Below are 23,021 nucleotides of genomic sequence, written 5' to 3' on the forward strand. Positions count from 1 at the left end.
GTGAAAGTGTAAAATGCTCCTCAAAATGCAGTGACATGAAAAATAACAATTTTACTGTAGTACTTGCAGGTAACAGGTGGCCATGTTTCTGATTCTTTGTATTTATGTATTAAAATAAGGCAGAGAAAGGAAATAAAAACCAGGTGAGCTTTGTTCCTGTTTAGCTTTCCCATTGCCACATTAGGTGACATTTTTATGGGGAAAAATAGCCTCTTGCTTTGACCTCTAATGAAGACAAACAAAAAACCCTCCCCAAAACCAACCAACCAACCAACCAACCAAAAATCCTGACAAATATATTGTGTTTTTATGCTTTGAAAAATATATATTTTTTTTAAATGAAAAGTTTAAAATTTATTTTTAATCCTTTCATGTACTGAATTGGCTTTTCTTTGTTAGCAGGTTCTGTTTTCTTTATTTGCTACCCAGGTTCTCTTTTGATGTGTTAAAGCAGTTGACAAAATAGTGCTGAGGAGAGCTGGAGACAAAAGAATCCACTTGATTGTAATACAGGTGGAATTTTGACAAAACACCTTATGTGGTATCTGAGACAATTATACACATGAAGAGTTTTTACTTTTAACTTCTTTAAAATAAAATAATTAAAAATTTCTCACCTTTTGTTATCTTTTTTTCCCCTAATCAGGACAGAATTTTACCCTAAGGCAGTTAGGAGTTTGTGAACCAGCAGCTCGTCGAGGACTGGCATTTTGTGCGGAAATGGGGCTCCCCCACAGAGGTTACTCTATCAGTGCAGGGTCAGATGCTGATACTGAAAATGAAGGAGTGATGTCTCCAGAGCATGCCATGAGACTTTGGGGCAGGGGGGTCAAATCAGGGCGCAGTTCCTGTCTGTCGAGCCGTTCCAACTCAGCCCTCACTCTGACTGATACCGAACATGAAAACAAGTCCGACAGTGAAAATGGTAAGTTCTTATGCATATGCCCATATATAAATTAATGTTTATTTGCTGTTTTGGCTGACACTCAGTAATTTTAAATCATTAAAGGAAAGGCCTTGAATTATTTACCTTCTTTCTTTTTCTTTTTCCCTCTCCCCAGAAAAGTCAATATTCAGTATCAGTCCTAACTAATGCAGCCTTTGGATGTGGTGCTTTGGTTGTAATTTTGGAACAGTTTAATCGCAAAAAAAAATTAGTTCTGTATTATCGCTAGCCATATCACCTGTTACCCTCTGGGGAACAGCTAGGTAGTGATAAAGTTGTTCCCCAGACTAGCTAGAATTCAGAAGTTTCATTGTAAACTGTTCTTCAACACATCTTAGAGAAGTTGCGGAGTCTTAGAATGGATGAATGAACTCAAAGAATAGCTTATTAAGAGGGCTCATGTGATTGAAAAAGAAATTTGATTGTGCTTTAAACTTCTTAGCTGATGAGAGCAATTGGAATTGTGGTGAAGAGGGACATGTGGCCTTTGATGTGCCTGGGGGACTGGATTACTGTGCAATTAAAATCTGCAACAAAAATCTTAACAGCAGCTTTGTAGGATGTGGGGTATGACCATTGTATATTAAGTCTTAGAGTTTAAATGAAAATAGGTTAATACAATTGAATGATTAATTTTTAAAGCTTTTCAAAATTTTTTACTTCCTCTTGAGGTTATGAACAGAATCTAATGTGGTGTTAAATGCTAACTGTACCAGTCTTAACTTTTTATTTGCAGAAGATTTTCAGCTTTGCTAGAATTAATACAATTGTTCTATTAACTTCATGACTTTCTATGTGAAAAATTCAAAAGAGGAATAAAGAAAAATGAGTAACAATGAAAATTAGTGATGGCTATTGCCTGCATGTCTACATGTCATTTTATTAATTTATTAAACCTGTCCGCTCGGCTGTACAAAAATTAGAGCAATTTTATTGCTGTCCTCCGGCAATGACTGTAACACGTGGTGGGAAACAGCTATGTAGGTATGTATGCATGGTAATCCTTAAAAAATGAGTGCACTTTTATTTTAAACTACAAGCAATAAAGCTTAGTCCTTCCTATTTATTATTTTAACTTCAGTTTGAGAAAACAAACCCAAAGCTATAATTTATTGTTATTTGTACTTGTTCTTCTTCTGGTGGCTGTTTCTACCAGAAGATGCCTGTGCAAAAACCACTGTCTCAAATGGGACCGTCCTTTTGTGTTGGACTTAATGCTACATGGTACCTGACCAGACAGCTCTCAGTGCTTACAGGTGTCTTGTGTCATGCTTGGAAAATTTGTTTTGAGTCAGAGGCACATTCTGAAAGAAGACAGAAGTACTTGCCTACCACCTTTTGGCAGTGGAGTTTCTGTGAGATAATGCTTGATATTTCAGCTGCAGAGCAGTCTAGAATAAGTTGTTGAGCAGTCCCGTGATTTTGCAAGGTCTATGGTGAAACAAATTCTCTTGACCCTTTTGTAAAACCTTTGGTTATTGATCTTGAAAATACATATTTATATATACATGCATGCACACACACACGATCTGTAGAAAGTCATATCTTTACATTACTGAAGAGGTGACTGCTTCAGAGGTACCATAGGTTTGGTGTACTTTTCAATGGGTTTTACATTTACAATTTTTTTAAAAAGAAATTATCTGATTAAAATATGCCAAAACTTCCTCCAATCATCTGAAAGTTAGAATGTTTTGTTTTTATGTGTGTGAGAAGACTGCATATGTTAAAAAATACATTATTCTGCAGTGGTTAAAATTATGCAAGGAATGTCTGGTGTTTGATACAACTTCAACGAAGAGTTTAGCCATTAAAAAGGATTACAGTTGATTTATTTGTTAATAGGGAGGCCAGCAGTCCAGCTTAAGAATGTACTGGGACTGCTGTGAAGCTAATGAAATTTTGATGGCTTGAGAGTTCCCTAGGGTTATGAAACATCTATAACTTGGACCATGTCATGGGTCGCCGTTTCAGTGGAGATGTTAAAATGGTGAAAAGCTTAATCTTCTTTGGTATTTTTTCTCTGAATTTTTGTTTCCACTGAACGTGGAAGACTTGGTTGAGAAATTATTTTATACATATTGTTGGAACTCAGAAGATTTAATGCTCATAGTAGAATAGAAAATATAATTTAAAGCCAGGGAAACCGTATTGCCCTGGCAGGCGCAGGTGCTCTAATCAAAGGACTAAACTGCAGGTGAAAGTTTTGTTAATTTATGGCCTAAAGTTAGCAGCTGTGCCAGTCTGCTGTTAAAATCTGACAAATCTGTTAAGGCTTTGAAACCAAAGTGAGAGTTACAGCAAGTCCGCTGTGTTGCATCCCCCTCTGCTGTGTGTGAAAGATTCCTGACTGAATTTTGATGGCATTGCTTTACAGGTAAATGCATTTCAATGCAGTGTGTTTACCTTTAAGGTAAAAAAGCTGCAACTGGTTATGATGAGCAAAACTCAACACCACCAGATCGTACTTTCCTCACCTTAAGGCCTCAGTGTTTCAGTGATCCCAGCATTCACCCAGTAAAACTACTCACTGTTTAAATAGTCCTTTGCCATAATCTTGGACTTGTCAAGATGATGAGAACTTTGACTTATCCTACAGGTTTATGATCTCAGGATTAACAATTTGGTGAATGTACTTGGGGTTTTCTTTCTTGCTGATTAGACAGGAAGAGAAGCTCAGCATCAAAATAGCATTTCCTTTCCTTCCTTGTAATTGTTAGGTATTTGCTCTTCTGAAACAGTTGTGGATTGCATATCCCTCAGGAAGGCAAAACTTGCAATTCTGCTGCATAATTACAATAAGCAAGAAGAAATACTTTGTTGAAAATTCTTATCTTCTATTTGTCAGGGTCTTAATAGTACGTTTCTAAGATCCTAAAAAAGTGACTTAAATTTTTAAATAATCTTGGAAGATGTAGAAGTTTCTTTAAACAAATAACATTGCAAATTATCAAGTTGCAAAATTTAAAAAATGAGAACATACTGTGCCAGCAGATAATTTTTTTTTAAAGCAACAGAACATATGTCAAACATAGGGTTAATAGATGTATTCTCACATCAAAGGTTATTTTAGGATATTGCTCAGTAAATAATTCTGAAGAGAAATTATTTTCTTTGATTTCATTCAAGTTCCATGTATGACTCTTGGCATCATATTCTGAGAGATCTGTCATGTCAGCCTCCCTGAAGGAGGACCTGCATCTGTTATTCTGGGCAACCAACCAGTGTCACATACAGTATAATGTATCAGTTGGAGCACACTGAGCATGCACATGCTTTTTCAGGCTTTCTTCTCCATTCTCATTGCAAGTTATTTCATAAATGCTGCATCGAGAAATTTATGTTGGTAATTGTTCTAGGAGCTGTTGCTTTGAAATACAAGCAGCGGGTCTCTTACACGCTTGCCAGTAACTTTATGTTGCTAAGCTTTTCTAAGATTACTAAAGCTTGTCTTTTAAACTGGATAAATATTCCAGCAGAGTATGATCTACAAGTTGTAGTTAGACTTCAAATGGCCCATTTGCTTAAAAGGTCAATATATTTTTAAGGTATTTTAGAATACACTTATATATTTAAATTATTTTTTAAACCCATGAAACTGCAATCCCTGACTTAATGAGACATCAGAAGGTTAATAAGCAAAACATGAAAGGTAATTGAGCAAGTTATTCCAGAAGTGCAGCACCTTATTATTTATTTATTTGTCCATGTAAAATTATATAGCTGGTTTTGTGTGCGTTTTTTGTGTGCTGGCCTGAAAGGCTCTGGCAATGATTCTGATTGAAAAGTCACTCATTTAAGACTTGGGTCAAGTTCATGTCACCTTCTACCTGGGCACACAGAAAGTAGTTCTATTGGCACTAGAATGTGGGGATTTCTTTTTTTGTTTAGTGAAAGTTTTGCACTGATGGGTCTTTGTTAGAAAGCCAGAGATCAGGATGTAGCAAAATAAAAAGAATAAAGGGAGAGAGAGAGTCAAGTTCATGGCCTCAGGCAGTCATTCTGAATTGGTTAGATAAATGGTTTGAAACTTGGACCAATTTTTCATGGATACAGAAAAGTAGGTATTGCTGGTAGAGTGTTTATTGCTGAGGGTTTGCTGTAAGGAGAAAATATCACTTTATCAGCTGTGTGGCTACCTACTTGCTTCCTCTCCAACTTCAGACAGTTTCTGAAGATAGCATTCTTGTGAACCTAATACTCTCTTGTCCTTCCAGAATGATGAATTTACTGGCATTCAGATCTCTGAAACCCAAGAAATACGTTGGTAAGATACTTGTCAAGACATTTTAATCTGTTGTGTCTAACCCAGTTCATCCATAACATAATTGAACTCTGCATTAATAAATAATGCACATAATTCAGGAAGTAGTGTTACATGTTTTCACCTATTTAACATCTTTCTTTATGCTAAGGCACAAAACTTGATTTAAATGAACCCTATTGAATAGTAGCTAGCCAACTATTCCACCTGCTAGCCAAATGCTGAGCCTGCTGATCAAAACCAGCCACATAGCTGGTGAATTAATCCTCATCTTACTGCTATACCACCAACTACAATTTCCTCACTCTTTCCCACAGATTTCCATCTAGCAATTGTCTTCTTCTCATTAAGTATGCCAAAATGTCCTAAATCTTGCTTTGCTGCCAAAAAAATTCATGACCAGGAAATCAATCTGTTTTATTTTTGACAGAAGTCAGCTCTGAAATAATATTTAATATTTAACAAGCATACAAATTTTTCTTTGGTTACGGAGACATGGAACAGAAATCCATAAACAAAAGTAATTATCTGGTGTTCTGAAATATTATCAGTTTTCTATAGTTACACCAGTTTTCAGATTCCATTGTGATAGTAGTCCTGTGGATATATTTCAATTAATAATCTAATTGTTGATGCAACTGAAAATCATGTTCATAATTCCTTTGGCTAGTGGTAGCCAAAGAGGCAACAGTTGGGATGACCTTTTTGCAGTAACTTTGTGGGATCTACTGGGTTTCATGGATTTGAGTGTCACTGAACTTGCTGTTGAAGAAGGGCATGAGATTCCAAAGGACCATCTTAATTACGCTTTCATGATGGGAATTTGGTATAGACCATCAGGCCAGAGGATGAGGCTCTTTGTTAACACTTGGACAAATTTTCTGATGTGCAGGAACTATAGGTTTAGCAACAGCTGACAGCAATAAAATTAGAATTGTTTTTTCCTTGCAGATCCCAATCAAAGCAGAAAATTTCAGAGAATTCATTCTTGGCTCTTAAGCTTATAAATCTTTCTAATGTTAAGGAATGGTGAAAGAGGTGTTTAAAGACCAACTGTCATATTTCAGGGTTTCTCAAAATATCTGAATTTTAAGGAAAAAAACCAAAACATGCAGAAAAAGGAAGGAAGGTCAAATTTCTGAGGAGGAGCTTACAAAGATGCTTCAGGAGGACCCTGGGGAGGCGCAGGCATACGAATAAAATTGAGACACAATCAGTAAAAAAGTAGAGTTGTACGGAAACATGAATACTATGAAAAAGGAGAAGACGGAGTTGATTTATTACTTAGCAGTGAAAGAAGACTATATTGCTGATATGTTTTCTTCTTGTTGGTTTTCAGCATTTGCTACCTGAGTAACTGATCACAGCGTTAATATTTATACTTTTAAATAAAGAATTAGAGGTTGCTTAGATAAATAAATTTTGTCCTGCATGTATAGAGTGTCTACAGCCCCTGGGCTTTTTATGATTCATGAGTGAGAAATCATTGATGACGGATATGGTTTTGGAAGGTAAAAACAAACAGGACAACTTCAGAAGGGAAAAAGAGAAAGGAGGAGGAACCTTTCTAATAAGTTATGCAGGAAACACCCTAGGAAAAAAACTGTTTATGCTTTATAACAAGTGAGACATTCTACATCATCTTGTGCAACTGTTCTGGTGCTTAGCCAACTTCATTGTGAATTTTTTCCCCTAAACAGAGTTTCCCTTGCTGGAGTTGGGACCATTGCACTGGGTAGTGGAAGACCAAAGTTAGATTTCCACCTTTTGCCTTTCTGGCTCACTGAGCTTCTCCTCAATTTGTATGCTTCAGCACTCCAATCATCGTGGGCAGTCTTCACTGAATTCATTCCAATTTGTCAGTGTTGTACTGGCAAGATGCAAACAGAATATTGTCATCGAGATGTGGCCTTCAAATGCTGAATAAAAGGGACTAATCACTTCCCAGGGTATGCTGGCTCCATTCTTCTGAATGCAGCCCAGTATGTGGTTTGGCTTATTGTTGAAAGGGCTCACTGCTGAACTTGTCCACATTGGCTCCCCAGGTCCTTTACTACAAAGCTGCTTTCCAGTGGGCTCCCAGCTAGTACCGTTAGATGTGGTTACTCTGCCTTTGGAATTCATGAGGCTTTTTCGGCCAATTCTTAGAGCCTGTTGAGATCGCTTCAAAAGGCAATCCTGCCCTGCAGTGTGCTGATCAGTCTTTCCAGCTTGGTGTCATCCACAAACTTGCTAAGGGCACATTCCATCTTATTCATTCTCAAGATGTTAAATGTAGTACAGACAAAACAACATCATCCCAACATTAGCTCCTGATGAATGCCATTACTGTTGAGCAACAGTTGCTCTTTGCACTAAAAAACACTAATCTTACAGCCCCTTCATACAACCAGTTTTCTACAAAATGTTCCTTGCATTTTGTAGAAAATGCAGCTCACCCATTCAGTCCATGTCTCTCCAGCTTGGCTAGCAGGATACTATGGGAAACTGCATTGGAAACCTTGCTGAAGTCATGGAAAGCAGTATCTGCTGCTTTCCCTTTGTCTGCTGTGACAATTAGCAGTCAGGTTGTTTAGTTATGATTTGCCTTTGGTAAATACATGTTAGCTGTTCTCATTCACTTTCTTTTCCTGGAGACCTATCCCAGCATATGAAGGATACTTCCAGCAATATTTGTTCCATCATCTTCCCTGGGAGCCTGGGATGAGGCTGACTGCCTCTGCTTCCTCATATATTCCTTGCCCATCTTGAAGATGACATGACCTTTATATTCTAGTTATCAGGAGCTTCCCCCCATTACCATTACATTCCAAGGAGTCAGACAGTGGCCTTCCAAAGACTTTGGATGGCTCTGCCAGCACCAGTGGATGCTGCAAGTCTGGACCCCTGAACTTGTGTATGTCCAGCTTGCAAAACGATGCTCAGCAGCCCATGTCTCCTCTGCAGTGCAAGGGCTTTTCAACCAGCACTGAGCTGTGGCTTCCCCATCCCTGATCCTGCATGTCTGGGAAACATTTCTGTTTCCTCCTGGGTAGGCGTCACCTCAAGGTCACACTGGTTATTGGGCAGTGGTGTTTGCTGTAGTATGTGGGGGTTTCTTCCACGAATGTATAATGTGTCTTTGTATACATATATACTGCTACTGAAATAATCCTGCTGCTGCATTCAGTGCAGTGCTAAGACAGGAGTGGTGTGTCTCCATGACTGCTTTGGGACTACACTCTGAGACAAATGCCAGCCAGTTGGAGGCCTAGAGAAAGGTTAACAATTGAATTGCATGACACTAGAAGAGACTGGGAGAGCTCAGCCTGCTGCACCCAGTGTGTTCTCTCTAGATACTGCTGCTGTTACAAAGGCCACAAATGGCAAATAGGACCAGAGGCAAGCAGTGCGAATAGCAAAAAGTACACGTTAGCTCAGCCAATGGCATTCCAAGAGTAACTCAGTGAAAGATTCCTGGGGACCGTGCAGATATTTAATCATCTGACGTATTTTCCAAAACAAGTTTTAAGTGCTGGTGTAGTTGCTGTCGGTCCTTGAGGAACAGGGTGCACAACAGAAATTCTTCGCTTCCTTTCTGGTTTTAGTTTTTGTGAGTCAAGTGTCTTATTCAACCCAAAAATTAGTCAGCAAGGAAGCATGTTGAGAAAATTAAGGCTATAAAAATGTTGCTCTGCAATTTAATATTGAATTTTTATATTGGTTTTCTCTTCTAATTGGAAATGGTTAACTTTTCATAGACTTTTTTCTCCTCATTTTAGGTTTGGTATAAAAATATTGCTCTTCAGTTGCCCTAAGCAATAGGGGTTCTTCTGGATGTACTTGTGCAAGGATTTAAATGTGAGGTTGCTGTAAGAGTGCAGTATGCTTTGCACATCTGTGAACTGATGATCTTTGCTGTTTTGATTTGGAATGGTTTTGATGTCCTTGAAAAATCATGGTGGTAGCAGTAAATTGTTTTAATTAATGAATTAGAGAGTAACGAATTTGCTGAATAAGGCTTATTGACGTAATTATTACTGGTAAAAAGGAGGGAAAAAAAAATCTGTCAAAGCTGTAAGATTATTTGGTTATCATTAGAAAGCAAGTTTCTCAGCTACTACTTTCCTAGTGTCCTGCATAGGTATGTTGATACCGGGGTAGGGGGTGTATATACATGCATATATTTATATATTGGTCAGCTAAAACCAAATGAATGGCAGAGATATAGTCTAAATAGTAGTTACTCAATATAAAAAGTAGGATTATTCATATTCAGTGGTTTTAAAGGTGTTTTTTAAGCTTAATCTAATTTAGATTTGAAATAAGATTTTAATTGCATTTCCTTGTCTAATTATGTCATATTGAGAAATAATCTAATAATTATTTCAACTTTAAAGTAAATATAAGCTGTGCAATTGTAAGAGTATCAATAACAATTACAGGTAACAGCCTTTGTATGCTGGTCAAATAACAGCTGGAGAAAATTTGTCAAGATGATTTTTTTTTTTTACAAAATGCTGCAAAGGCTTTTGGAATAGACAGTTCTTTAATTCTTATTAAAGCCATGTAAAACTTACTTTGATGTTTTTTGGATAAAGCTTTTTTTTCTCTGATTCAGATGAGAATTCAATGTAAAATTAAGTTTCAAGCCAGATTTGAAAATTAATTCCTTTTACAATTATTAATATGTGGATTGAACTGATCAGAACTTTTTTGGGTCTCTATAATATACTGCCTGATATGTTGGTAAAATTTAAGGGGTTTTTTCTTGATTTAAGGTAAGAAGAGGACAAAGTCTCAAATCTCAGGAAAAGAAATGCTTGTTAAGAAGCTGTGGGTTTCATTTTCATTCCACACTCTTCCCCTCATTCAGTATACCATTTTCTTCCTAAATTCTATCAGGTTTGTGTTCAGCTATCTATTGTTTTCATCTGCATGTTGTACAGAAGAAGAAATGTGGTTTTAGCTCACTGAAACCAGGAACAATAATTGTTGGGGGGATTTTTATTCCACCTTAGAAACCTTTCAGTGGAAAGGTCTTTGATACCTGCTGTGACCATTGTAGTTTAGTCCAGGTTTCTGTATAGTACATGGAAATTTGCGAAATTCTTCTCAATATCTTACTTCGGTTTTTGTTTCTTTTTTCTTTTTTTAGATTTTACAGTTATGAACTCACAGCATCAATTTAGGAAAGGTGAACAATGTAAATTAATTATAGATTAAATTATGAATATGCAAATATTTAGTAGGTGTGTATATCTCATATCTGCTGTAATAACATACATAATAGATAATAGTTTTCTTGGTTTGAAGATTCTGTGCAGCCGCTATGCCAGATCTGTACTGCTGCTGGCGAATACCTCCCTGGGCTGCTGTGGCTGCTGACTTGGTACATCTGAGACGAAATGTGAGCAATTCCATCTCTAGTGCAGCAAATATTTCTATTCACAATAGAAAAAGAAGCTACTGACCTGGGAAGCCCTGGTTCTGGATTGTCAGGCCACAACAGAGTAAAGACCAACCACAGGCTGTTTTTCTAGTTGACTATTTAATGGTTGCTTTTTGTCCTCATGGTGAAATAGATTCATAAGTATGTGTATATAGCCACATATATGCATACATAATCATCCTCACAATGCCTTTTCATTCAGGTTCTTGTCATACACATTGTCTTCTTATAGAGTAAACATACAGGGCTGAGGACCAGTTGTTTCTTCTTCAAATAACCTAGAAACTTTGAAGCATTTTCACAATGAATACATGTGCAGTTGTGAGCATGGGCAAGGGAAACTTATTCTGGTGTTACATATCTGCTGCTGAATTACTGTATGCTGGAGAGATTGATTTTCCTCCCTCACCCCCGGTCGCTGGGGTTTTATTAATGTAATATTTCTGTAAACTACTTTAAAGTTACAAATAAATTGCTTTGGATAAGTGCTGATGACTAATGCTATGGAGTCTCAGCCTGCACCTGTGGCAGACAGTCTAAAGAATTTGGGTTGTTTTGTTTGTCTACAAAACTTGACTTTCTTTTCGCAGTGGTTTCACTGAACTGTATTGGTCACCTGTGCAGGTTGAAGAAAAATAGCAAAGGTGAGAAGTCTAAGATACTTTGAGGCAAAATTTAGTTCTTTGAGAAGGTTTCGTAATTGTCTTTTCTTCCTGCTGTTGAAGATGAATATTGAATTTATCAAGATAGTTTATAATCTTTGAAGTTCTTTTGAATATTCAAAGTTTACAAGATAACTGGGTCAAAATGACTTTGAAAGAAAATGGCCTTGGTTAAATAGATAGTATCCAGTCTCCTTCCATGTAGATTTAACTAGAATTGTTCAAGCTGCTAAGTTCTTCATTGCATGATTGCTGTATGCTCTAAAAGGAGATTTATTTAAAATTGCTTAAAAGCTGCACTCAGTGGGGAATTCTGCTGCTCGTTCCCTTAACTACTTTAGCTGCAGAGAACATATGACGTCTTTTTCATTAACTGTCTTTGCTGCTTGTTTGCTTTCAGTAGAGTTCTTGGAGATTGTTATATTGTTTTGTAAATTCAATATTGCTGGATCCTGGCTGCTTATGGCAATTGAGATGAGATTAGATGCTTTTGTTAACAGGCCCCAGACTTTAAATTTATAGGGACTAGGCACCATCTGTTCTCAATTAAAGGTCCTGAGCTCTGAAATTAATTCCTTCCATTGGTCCATTAGACTCAGTCTTTTGACCTGAAGTCATGATAAGGTTATATTAGCCTCTTGGGTCTTGGAAAAGTGAGGAGTTCACACAGGGGCAGTGCTGAATATTCCTTTTAGTCCTTGTATCAGTGTAGTTAGAGGACAGAAAGCAATAATTGTTTTTCCATTTTACAGGTAGAGCGAGATTTTTCTAAAAGCGCCCTGGAGATTTAGAGCTCACATCCTCATGAGTTGTAATAGGACTTGTGCTTCTAAATCACAGAAGTGCTATTGAAAATCTTTCCCAGAAAAATCAAATTAATATAGAGAATGTTGACTAAATTCACAGGAAGACTTGATATAGAAGTGGGCCGAGTGTAAAAGTCCATTGTTCCAGGCTTACATTTGCTTATTAGATTAGCTGTGTTGTGCTTCAGCTGTCTTTCATTGATTCCTTCTGCAGCTGCAAAAGGATGCGGGATCTTACCAGAAGTCCCTGCCCTAGAATTATTCAGCAAGTGCATTTGCTGAATTTATATCTGTCCTGTGGTGTGTAGAAGTTGCAGAGAAGAAATGGATGGATGGACAAATGGGTTCACATTTTTGTGGTTCTAACTCTCCCCTCTTTCGCATTTGCTTTCTATATTCTACTGAAAATTTAGGTTTTCTCTGTCAAAATACGGCAGGAGAATACTGTGGAGTGGAAAGAACCTGTAGCTATGAGATTCTTAGTTTCAAAGGAAAAGCTCCAAGGTATCAAATAGCTGTGCTGGTTGTTTAAATTTACTGGCAGTTCCTATACACATGAAAATGTATTTTAAAGGTTTCAGGATCTGGTAGTTCCTGAACAGACTTTGGTTTTATTTATACAGTGCTAGTAATCCTCTAGAATGCAATTTGTAAGAGTTTTTGAGACTGAAGGCTCTTTAGTGTCCTGTAAGTATTTCTGTCTTACCCCAAAATGGAAGTTATTAGAATGTTTTGGGATCTGCTGGCCAGTAGGCCATGAGTAGAAATCAGCAGAGAGAGTTCATGTGCCTGTTTTTATTCCTATGCAACAATCCCCATGACATAAAAAATGCAGCAGTGTTTGACTTCATACAGGGAGCAAACAAAGTCAAAGTGGCTGCCTTCTCGGTGGGAAAGGAATGACTTGTGGCTAACCCACCTAAGTGTTGCTTGCTGGCAACCTGTCAGCCAGAGGTTAAACCCAGGAATTCAGGTTTTTTATTACTTCTCAGTATTTTCCTTGAGTTCACCTAACTCCTTGTCCATAAATTTCTTATTCACTGGGCGGTGAGGATACTCCCAGTGCTGCAGGGGTTTATACTTTCAAGGCTGACTGCAGTGCCATTTCCTTGTGCCATCTTCATGCTGCCAAGGCAGTTTTATGTAGTTGTGTCATGCCTCTGTTGTTTTTTAGGTTGCCAGAAGATGGGTTGCTGAGCCCTGTAACTACTGGCAGAACAATACTGAAACACTTTTTCATGTCCACAGGGAAAAGCACTCCTCTTACTGTTCTAGCAGTTGCAATGCTTATTTCCAGCAAGGCCATATCTCAAGCAGACCACAACCTGTTGCCTTTAAAAGGTGGGTTTTACCACAATCTAGGTGTAGGCATGTAACAGCTTTTTAATTGGGTTCATAACCGCTAGGTAAAAATAATTCTTTTGTCTGCTGCTGCAGTTAGGAGTTCATAAAGATTGGTCGCTTGAAAGTTAGGTATTTTTCAACATTACTTAAACTGGAATAATGTTGGAATCCCCATGATACAAGACATTATTTGTCAAGTGTGGCTTAGATGGCTCTGTGACATGGATATAGATTTCAAAATTCATTTTCAGTTGTTACAAATGCCCAGATCCATTTTTGAAAATATAAGTTAGAGTTCTTACCTTTTTCCCAAATGTAACGTATCATATAAAACTATAATGGAACTTACCCAGAAAACACTGGTGTCCACTTTGCAAACATTAATAACATTCTCCTTATTCAGAGACTCATCTTTGCACTTCTGGGATTTAGGGAACACATTTAAACTACTATAACAATATTGAAAATATGGCAACAAAGTCTGAGTACTTTTAGTTAGCAATTTGCTTTTAAAAAAAGTTCATTTCTTATTTTCTTACAAATTCTTTGTTCTTTGCAGCATCAAATGCATTGATTTTTATAAAAAAAGTTAATCAGCTTACCTTCATTCAGAATGGATTTCTGTTCCTCTGATCAGCTTTACACAATTGAATTTTTCATCCTCTTTTCTGAGGTATTTCAATGTTATGAAAAAAGCATTAAAGAGAATTCTGATAAATTATTCCTTTAAAAAAGATCCTACTGCAATGTACTTTCGTTGAAGCTGGAGAGTTAATTGAACTGAGAGATATCTCTTTTGTTTTCAATGATAAAGGTATCTATGCTTGGTAAATACAAGAGACAATGTCTCGTGGGGAGCTGGTTCCCTACTGACTCTGGTTACCCCAGGATTTACAATATGAATTTGAAGTAACCATTTAGGTGATGTGCTAGTTTTGATTATTTGAAAATCCAGTTATCTTTGTGATTTTAAAGTAGAGTAAGTGCACTACAAAGTATGGGAAGAAATATTTTCCGGTCATATAAACAAATAACAAAAGGGCTTTTTTTTTTTTAATGTTTTTTATCATGCTGTCTGATTTTGCTTTTATGGAGCAATGGTGGTTCTTCCCAGAACCTGTAAAAAAGCCAGACAGTGTAATATGTTTTTATGCAAAATGTTTGATTATGCTGTTTTGTCTTAAGAAACAAACAAAAAATAAAAAAACCACAAAACAACAAAAAAAGCCCAATCCCTCCCCTCCCAAAAACCCACAACCTTTTTTTCCAGTAAGTTTCTACTTTATTTTTCCTTGTTAAATCAAGCTGACCTAATCTTTTATGAGTTGTTTTTGCATCTGTATTACCTCAGGCTGTGCTCTCATCAGACTTTACAAGCTAAGTAGACTTGAGTTTCGGATAGTCTGTGGAAATAATCAAAGAAAATGTACCATACTCCTGGATGTGATGATAATGGCTCATTATGTCCATTAAATTTAGTCCTGAATCGGTGCCGAGTATTCTGCTGCGAGTTCAAGTTAGACCCGTTAGACTCTGTGTGCTGATCACTTGTAATTACTAAAGCACAACTGTTAGCTCAGCTAAACTCTAGTTCTAGTGTCTTTCATTCTGCTTATCAATTTCTTCTGAACTTTACATGTGGGAAGCCTTCAAAGCATTTGCTTTGAAGTAAGAGACACTTCAATGAAATCTTGATTTGGTCACTAATTTGCTGTATCTGCATTTGCACTCTGCTTAATTTTTCTGGTTTTGTTTTCCTATTTATAAATGAGCATCATACTGTTTATTTTGTATCAAATTTACTAACTCTGCCTTTTTTAACTTCTTGAACTTAATAAGTTGAAACAGTTGGGAATATTTTTTGTGTGTGTGTGTGTGTGTGCCTAAATAAATATATATAAAATCAAGATACATTTCCAGTAACTTTACAAAGGGCCTAACTTGTATAAATTTAGAAGTGTTTCTGAAATCTGCAGTTAATCTCTAAATTTTGTGATTAAAAATACCAAGGTGGGTGCAAAAACCTAGCCAATTTCTGGTGATTTCAGATGAGATGCACAAATTACAAGCATTTTAAGATGCTTGTGTGTGCACATTCTGAATAAATGCAAATATTTTCCTATGTTCCTAAAGTATTATGTCTATTGCTACTCCTAATTGCTGTTACTGGAAATGTGGTTTTTATCTGCTTGTACTGGAGTAAAAAAGCAGAGGTTGTGTTTCTGCCCTTTCTCCTGTTACATGCCACCTCCCATTATAGCAAAGTACAGCTGAGCTGGTATTCTTGTACAGGCTTTGGCTAAATTGCTATGAACTTCCTGAATTGATTCTTTTGATTTTTGATTATATCAGTACTCTTAGATCAAGTACTGACATTTTTCATACTCTCCTACAATACCATTTTTATGTTTTCTCTTATCTCTTGTTCAGGGCTCTTCAACCTGAGGCTTCAAATTTTATCGATTCAGTAACAGATTAATTTTCTTTTTTTGGAAAATGGGCACAAGTGTCTCCATCTCCTGTTTTGGAGAGCTGCACATACTGCCATGCTCAGTCTGCTTGATGTGTTCTTATAGGATGCACAAAGCATGAGGGAGAGAAGGCAAAATCAACTATCTGAACTGGTCTCATCACATCTAAATGAAGCAGTGGCCTTTCCTCCACTCTTCTCCCGTTCCACCAAAAGCATGGGAACAGTTTGTTATCAGGTAGACAAGCCAGATTCCATTCTTGCCCAAAACGGAAGTGCCACATTATAGTCAACCACTGATTCTTGGAAATGCAGGCAGATGCTTGCACTTTTGGAATCATAGGTGGGTATCAGGAAGAAGCACACTCAGCCTTGCAGGGATGCTGGATGGAGATTTACTCCTTTCCTGCAGTGGAATAAGGAACAGGAAAAGCCTCCGCATTCCGCTGGTGACAGAAGGTCCAACATGGCTTGCTTCCTACCAGCCATGTAGTACTGGGACAGCTGAAGCAGCTGCTGGCACTGGAACACCTGCCATTACGTGTGCTGGTATGTGTATCATTGCATCTTATTCACGTTTGCTCTCTCTCCCCAGATGAGTTGGTCTGTTGTAGAGTAAGGAAATGTCTGCCCTAAATTTGGTAGTTGAAAATGAGGAGAGCAAAGCCAGGGTTAACAGTACAGGCAGCAGCCCTGTCTGGTCAGAGCATTGCCTTTCTCTGCTCTGCTCTCTGCTCTGACACCACACTAAACATGTCTGCTGTGCTGTATTTTCTCTCCAGTACCTTCCCAGGACCTCCTCAGAGTCGGCTGTAGCCAGAAGTGGCCTCGTTTGTTTTGCAGCTGTAGATGATGACACAGGAGAATTCAAGAGAAAATGCATGTGTTCATAGTATTTCCTCATTCTGAAATGTAGGATGACTTTAGCCTGTCACGTGTCTACATTTGAAGAGAGTCAATAAATCCATACATTTCTTATCAGCCCTTCTCATTTTGTTGCTTCCATTCTTCACACTCCTCTGGTGCACAGCTTTTTAACTTGCAAGGCTCACTTCTGCAAGAAGTATTCCATTTGCAATTTCACTGCATGGCCTGTAACACAGGACACAGGAATAAAAGGATTTTCCAGACAGCTAAGCATTACAATATATCAGTTGTGGAAGTGTGCTCGAGGAGGGACCAAATCCTTATGCAGATTGACATTGCCAGAATTCATATAAAGCATGCAGCATCAACCAGGATCTCATGAAAGCTGTAACAGCTCATACTGTTCTAGATTATAGACTTGGCTGGAACCATCACCAATCAGGACTGGGAGAGGAAAAAAAATGCAATCCTGTGAATATGGATAGCGGAAGATGTGAAATCATGCATGCATATGTATTGCAGCTTTCAAGACTTCACTCCTAACATCTGCAGGTTTGGCTGGAGTTTGTATACTGCCCTTCCAGGTACCACCTGAACAGACAGATATTATGGATCAGACTGATTTAATGGAGCAAGATGCAGCTTGGTGGCTTGATGCCATGAACATGTGGAGATTGTGGTTTTTTCCTGGCTGTGACTATTCACATCAAATGCACTAGGCAGGCTGAGTAACTTGCAGATACAAAGGGAGGGATACTGGGGTGAAAGCAAATTACCTAGTCTTTCTTCTAGGTTTTGAACTTTTTCAGACTGTCCCACGAAGAGTTCTGCATCTCATTTTTACGCCTTACTTCAGAGAAAAACAACACACTATCAAGCTGAAAGGATGTGACATAGATTCATCTCATCTTTGCTAGGAAGGAGTCTGCCTCAAAGGAGATCTTACCATATAAACTCTATTTCCATGGGTTCTGTATTTTCACAGTAGTTAAATGATGACAGGTGTGGCTGTTGGAGGGATTTTTGTGGGCAGTGTGAAGGATTCATTTACCACAGAACACCAAATTCATAATTTCTTCTTTCTGCATTATTTCCTAATTGTCATAGGAGTGTCCAAGCTTAGCTGGACAAGGCTGCAGGGTTCTTGTTCCAGAAAATTTCAAATACCAGAGGTATCATCAGTTACCTCTTGTGCAACTGTCTGTTGTATTCGGGGCATATTCTTCAGAACCAAGGTTCTGTCCGGTCCAGTCATTTGCGCTTACCTTGAATGCCAGTGGCTTGAGCACCACCGTGAGTTACTGTGCCTTGAGGATTCAGGGAATCCCTTTTCAGAAATCATGAGACTTCTTCCCTAAAATGGATGGATTTTCCATGTGAGATTTGAAATGTTTGGATCCAAACAGAGTTTCTGCAACACAGAACCTAGCCAGGCAGGAGCTAGTTTCACATCTTCAGTATCTGATAATGAAAGTCTGACACCAGGATTCCTTAGGAATCTCTCTCAAACAAAATTGGAGACAGCTAACCGTGGAATACTGTGCATGTGCTTAGTACTTTTTTCCTAGAGTTTGCATTTTCTAAGTAACATATACAACTAAATTAAATGTGAGGACGATGGACTTTTTTATTCCACTTCAGGTCGTACTGCTTTCCCTGGCAAAATGCAATTAAAATCAGTAAGCATATAGATAGATTTGAAATACATCAGTTTAAAGCCTTTGTGCTGAAGAACTTGCAGCTAGAAGTCTTTAAAGTAGGCAATAGACTATTAAAAGTCTAAACAAACTGCTGACTAAATTCATTCAGAAACTAAATTATTCAACAGTATCCAATACACATTGTCATAGCATGAATTTATAACTAGCTACTCTTCTTGGGAGCATTTTGTGTAATTGCTATAGCTTGAATAGTAGGAACTAGATTATTCAATCACTTCAAACTGATCTGCAGTATCTGCAGAAATTGGATATGCATGCCTTCAAGTTCCTGGCTTTTCTCAGGCGGAAAGTGAGTATTCACATATGTAAATGTGAATATATGCAGAAAACTATTCAATTCTTTAGCCTATATGACTTTCATGATGTTTGCATGATAGCATACTTCACAGAAACACAAATACGAATTCTAAAATCTGGAGAATTCCTGAAGGGTATTTAAAAATTAGTATCTACACCTTGTTTTATTCAAAGACCTGTGATAGGGTTATCTTGTCTTTTAGAACATTATTCACATATCATACTACTGTATTTAAGGAATTTTAGTTGAAAAGCTTTATAGAAAGCATTTTGATATGTCTGGATATATTAAAAACTCAATATTGAAGAATGCATCTAGCAGTAAAAAAGTTAGCAAAGCACTCCCCCGTGCTGTGATTAATTTATATATTATCAAGGTCTTTATTATGAATGCAGTTCCTAATGTAGGCCTGTAATAAACAGAGTGTAATTGAATTTTCAATATTTTGCCACCAGGGAGTGATTTTCTTACAAGACCTCTGCTCCATCTTCTGGCTAATTGTCAGCAGTTACTCAGTATTACTGCATTAATGTCACCAAACAGTGAAAACAGAAGTTACCTGCTTCCATTACGTGAAAGGATGTGTGATTCCAACCCTTGCCTATTTACTGATTTTAATTGGTGTTCCATTATCACTTGCACCTTTATTAACATCACAAACTTTTTTGAAATTACAGCCTTGGAGGCAAACCAACCTTCTCATAAATTTGTCTTCATACAACATTTAAATCCATTTAAGTATTCCATATAGTAAAAGCAGAAGCAGCCACAGCATTGCGATTGGACTCTTACGATCTTAAAGGTCTTTTCCAACCTAAATGATTCAATGATGAGGATTTTCAGACACACTAGTGAGAACAGCCTTTTATGTAACACGAGTGAATGTTTTGTTTTGTGTCTTAGCAAATGGAGTGATAAATTTGGGAATTTTCAAATGCACATGGCCTTTCACTTCCATTACACGTTGTGTTACACTGCAGATATAGGAACAGCAAAATTACAGACTGCTGTATATGCAGAGGAAGGGTGATCAACTTAAGAGCCAAGGGCTAAGGTTTTTTGGAGATGTGGGTTCCACTCCTCGTCAGTATTTTTGTGAAGGTCTTTGAATGTTTGGAGTAGTTTTACTAACTTTTGCTAGCAGTGCCAGGCTAGGAGGAGCCACAAACACTTGGCTGGAAGGGAATAGCATTACAATCTTCACATACTGGGCTTGTGAGCATAAAACTGTAGTTAATAAACTCCAATAAGAGAAAGTACAGGTGCAATTTTAAAGTAGCAATGATTAATTCATACCTTCAGGATGGGAGAACCATTTGACTGGCAAATGTTCTTTAGGAAAGGAACCAAGTACTGCAAGGGATTGTTCATAGGCTGTGAATCCACACAGTAATCATTTTGTGAAGGGAAAGAAAAAAATCTGTTGGGATGCAAGCCTGAGTGTGATATGAAATAATCATAAAGCAATTCCCTCTGCATCTCTCAGCACTTGTAAGGCCTAACCTAGAGTGCCACTGGGATTCACAAGCCAATAAAGTTTTGGACCCAAGACATTAGAAAAGAAATAGAATAAGCTTAAATCAAAAGTGCAGAGTATTTCCTCTGAAGAAACAATGGCCTAAATGCTGGACTTTTTCTAAAGAAAGGAAATTGGTGAAAAGATCTTGTGCTTTTCCTGGAACCTACAAGGCTAATGGTAAGGGGCAGGGAACAACATTGTGGGTCATTTTGTCAGCAGGTCAAGAAATAATGTGCTAATTGTTGCAAGAGAGATGTTGCTTGGGCATTAGGGTAGCTAAGCACTGTTTGAGATGTCTTGGGAAGACTGTGAAATCTGTCTCCCAGAGGTTTTCAGACCAGGTTAGTGTATTATTAAGAATGGATAATCCTTCTCGCTGTCTTGTTCATTCCTGTCAATCTTATCCCTACAGATTTCTATAAACAATGTGTAAAAAAGTCACATTTTGAAAGCTGACAAAAGTAAAATGTCTAGCATATTTCACCTGTCTTGGTAAGCTGCTCTTAAAATAGTGTTTAATAACAATGTATATCTTTTCTTTTTAATACTTTTCGAAGCTGGACTGTTGAGAATTGTTGTGATAATTTATTTATTTTCTCAAACACCTGCTGGTTTGAGAATTTGCCAGGTTGCTTGGCATCCAAGTGCTGTATTTTAGATTCCAGCCCAAACTTCTATATTAACATGAGAAAAAAATAATCCCAGACCAGCAAATCTTTTTTTTTTTTTTTTACAGGATTCTACTGTCAAATATACAAATGCTGCTACGTGTATTTGCACTGTAGCAAATGAGCATCAGTGTACAGTTAGGTAAAATCAGTAACTTTCCTCCCACTTCCTTCCTTGCAGGGGGAAACACAAAGAAAAGTGAAGGCAGAGAACGTCCTAGAGCAGGAATTGCTACCTATACTACAATCATGCTGTCTTCACCCCAATACAATCTCTTTCCAGTGCTTTTTCAAGCCAACCACTACTCAGAAATACTATACTGAGGCAGGAGCAATGAGATGAGTGCTGAGAAAACAGGACATGAACAAAGGAAGAGAGAGAATTAATTGGAAATGCTGCTGAGTGGTTTGGACCATTGACAAAATGGGGGCTGATATTTGTGCTTGAAGATGTGAATGGATTCAAAACTGGGGCAGGAGTAGTTTTAAGTACGCACAGTCCTTGAGAAAAGGAAGAAACTCAGGCATGTTTGTAAGATGAGAAAGCTGACAATTCTCTTTCTAATGAAGAATTAGAATACTAACTTTGCATGCAATTAATCAACAATATTATATGATGCTATAGTTGTTAGTCATGTATAAAAAATTAACTTACATAAGACATGAACTCAGACTCAGTAGCTGGATCATAGCTGTAATATCCTTAAAAATGTGTCCAAGGTAATTTTGAAGATCAGAATTAAGGTGCAGAGGCCACAATCTATCTCCTTGTCACCCATTAAGAATTACGTGCACTTTGTTATTCAATATAATCAACAAAGTTGTAGAACATGCACCTTATATTCTACGTACCATATTGTAATTGTACCTGAACTCTTCTTCCAGCATAAAGAATCTGCATGGTTTTGATTCTTTCATGTTACTATGCAATAGTATAGAATATATGCCCTGAAAAGACATTATAATAACTCTATAGCATTCATATGCCTCCTGGAAACCTTACAAAAACTTCAAAGTGAGGAAATGCCTTCATTTCCCCGTGGTCTCTTTTGGCATGAGCACTAGGACTCTGCTTTTATCAGACCTGTCAGGTCTCATGATTTCAGGGGGAGACTGATTCCCTCAGAAAGGTTTCTCTGCCATTGCTTTTGTATCCCATGTACAGGAAAATAGTGCTGGAACATCTTGTGGCTCTGTAGTGCCTTGGCTGATGCCTACCTTTGATGGATAGGATCCTATAACAATCTTACAGCAAGTGAAAAGCCCTTGAAATGGTGTGATCCTCTACTTTGGCCTTGCATTGCCATTCCTCTCCCCTTCTTATGTTACTGTAAGAGTAACATGTAAGAGCTGGCATGTTTCATGAGTTTCATCTTTTAGATTGCTTTAGCTTTATAAATCGTCTTCCCAAATTTCCATAGTGACAAACAGAGCTTTTCTGTTTCATACCTTTTATCTGTGAGTTTTGAAGCGTTTCTAATTTTTTTTTTTTTTAATGTGTCACAATTCATCAGCATTTCTACAAAGCAGGTGATGTATGGCCCTTCTTCAGATGCATAGCAGAAATGTAAATTCTGGTTTACTAATTGGGCCAGGTGTTTGTCATAGGAAAAGCAAGTATATATGAAGTTAAAAGTATTGTATTTTTCAGCTAAGGAGGTAAGGATTTCTTGTCAAGTGGTACAGAGACAGGTGGAAAGCACATGTGAGGATAAATGTGAAGATTTTAGTATGTGGTTCCGAGATGAAATGTGCTGGCTGTAGAAGAATGGGGAGTGATCTATTTCAGTTGAGATCTATCCACTTAACACCCAAAAAAAAAAAAAAAAAAAAAAATCAGTAAAAATCACTTCAGTGTTTTGAGGTACATTGCTACAGCTCCTCAGCAGCAGGATGGTTTTGGTACCTAGTAGGTAGACAATAATTGGACTGAAAATTGGACAGTGAGGTCATTTATGATGACAACACATAGAGTGAGAATTACTGCTTTGGTTGTAAGTGTACAGTATAGTTTTTGAGGCAGAT

The 23,021-nt window shown here is 37.5% G+C and overlaps 1 protein-coding gene across 24 annotated transcripts in view; it reads left to right on the forward strand.

Moving 5' to 3' along the window:
* TENM3 (teneurin transmembrane protein 3) overlaps positions 1 to 23,021 on the forward strand; it is a 1,314,113-nt gene that overhangs the window by 1,007,235 nt on the left and 283,857 nt on the right. For 21 of the 24 annotated variants that reach the window (XM_042015030.1, XM_042015032.1, XM_042015010.1 and 18 more), the window contains one exon: positions 647 to 925. The exons of the other annotated variants lie outside the window; for them this stretch is intronic. In XM_042015030.1, coding sequence (XP_041870964.1) covers positions 647 to 925 — 279 coding nt within the window. The remainder of the gene's footprint in view (positions 1 to 646; positions 926 to 23,021) is intronic. 24 annotated transcript variants of the gene reach the window in all.

The sequence above is a fragment of the Corvus kubaryi genome, unplaced genomic scaffold (assembly GCF_017639235.1).
Source record: "Corvus kubaryi isolate FWS band 111438036 unplaced genomic scaffold, C.kubaryi_AGA036_p1.0 split3-131, whole genome shotgun sequence".
NCBI classification, from domain to species: Eukaryota; Metazoa; Chordata; class Aves; order Passeriformes; family Corvidae; genus Corvus; species Corvus kubaryi.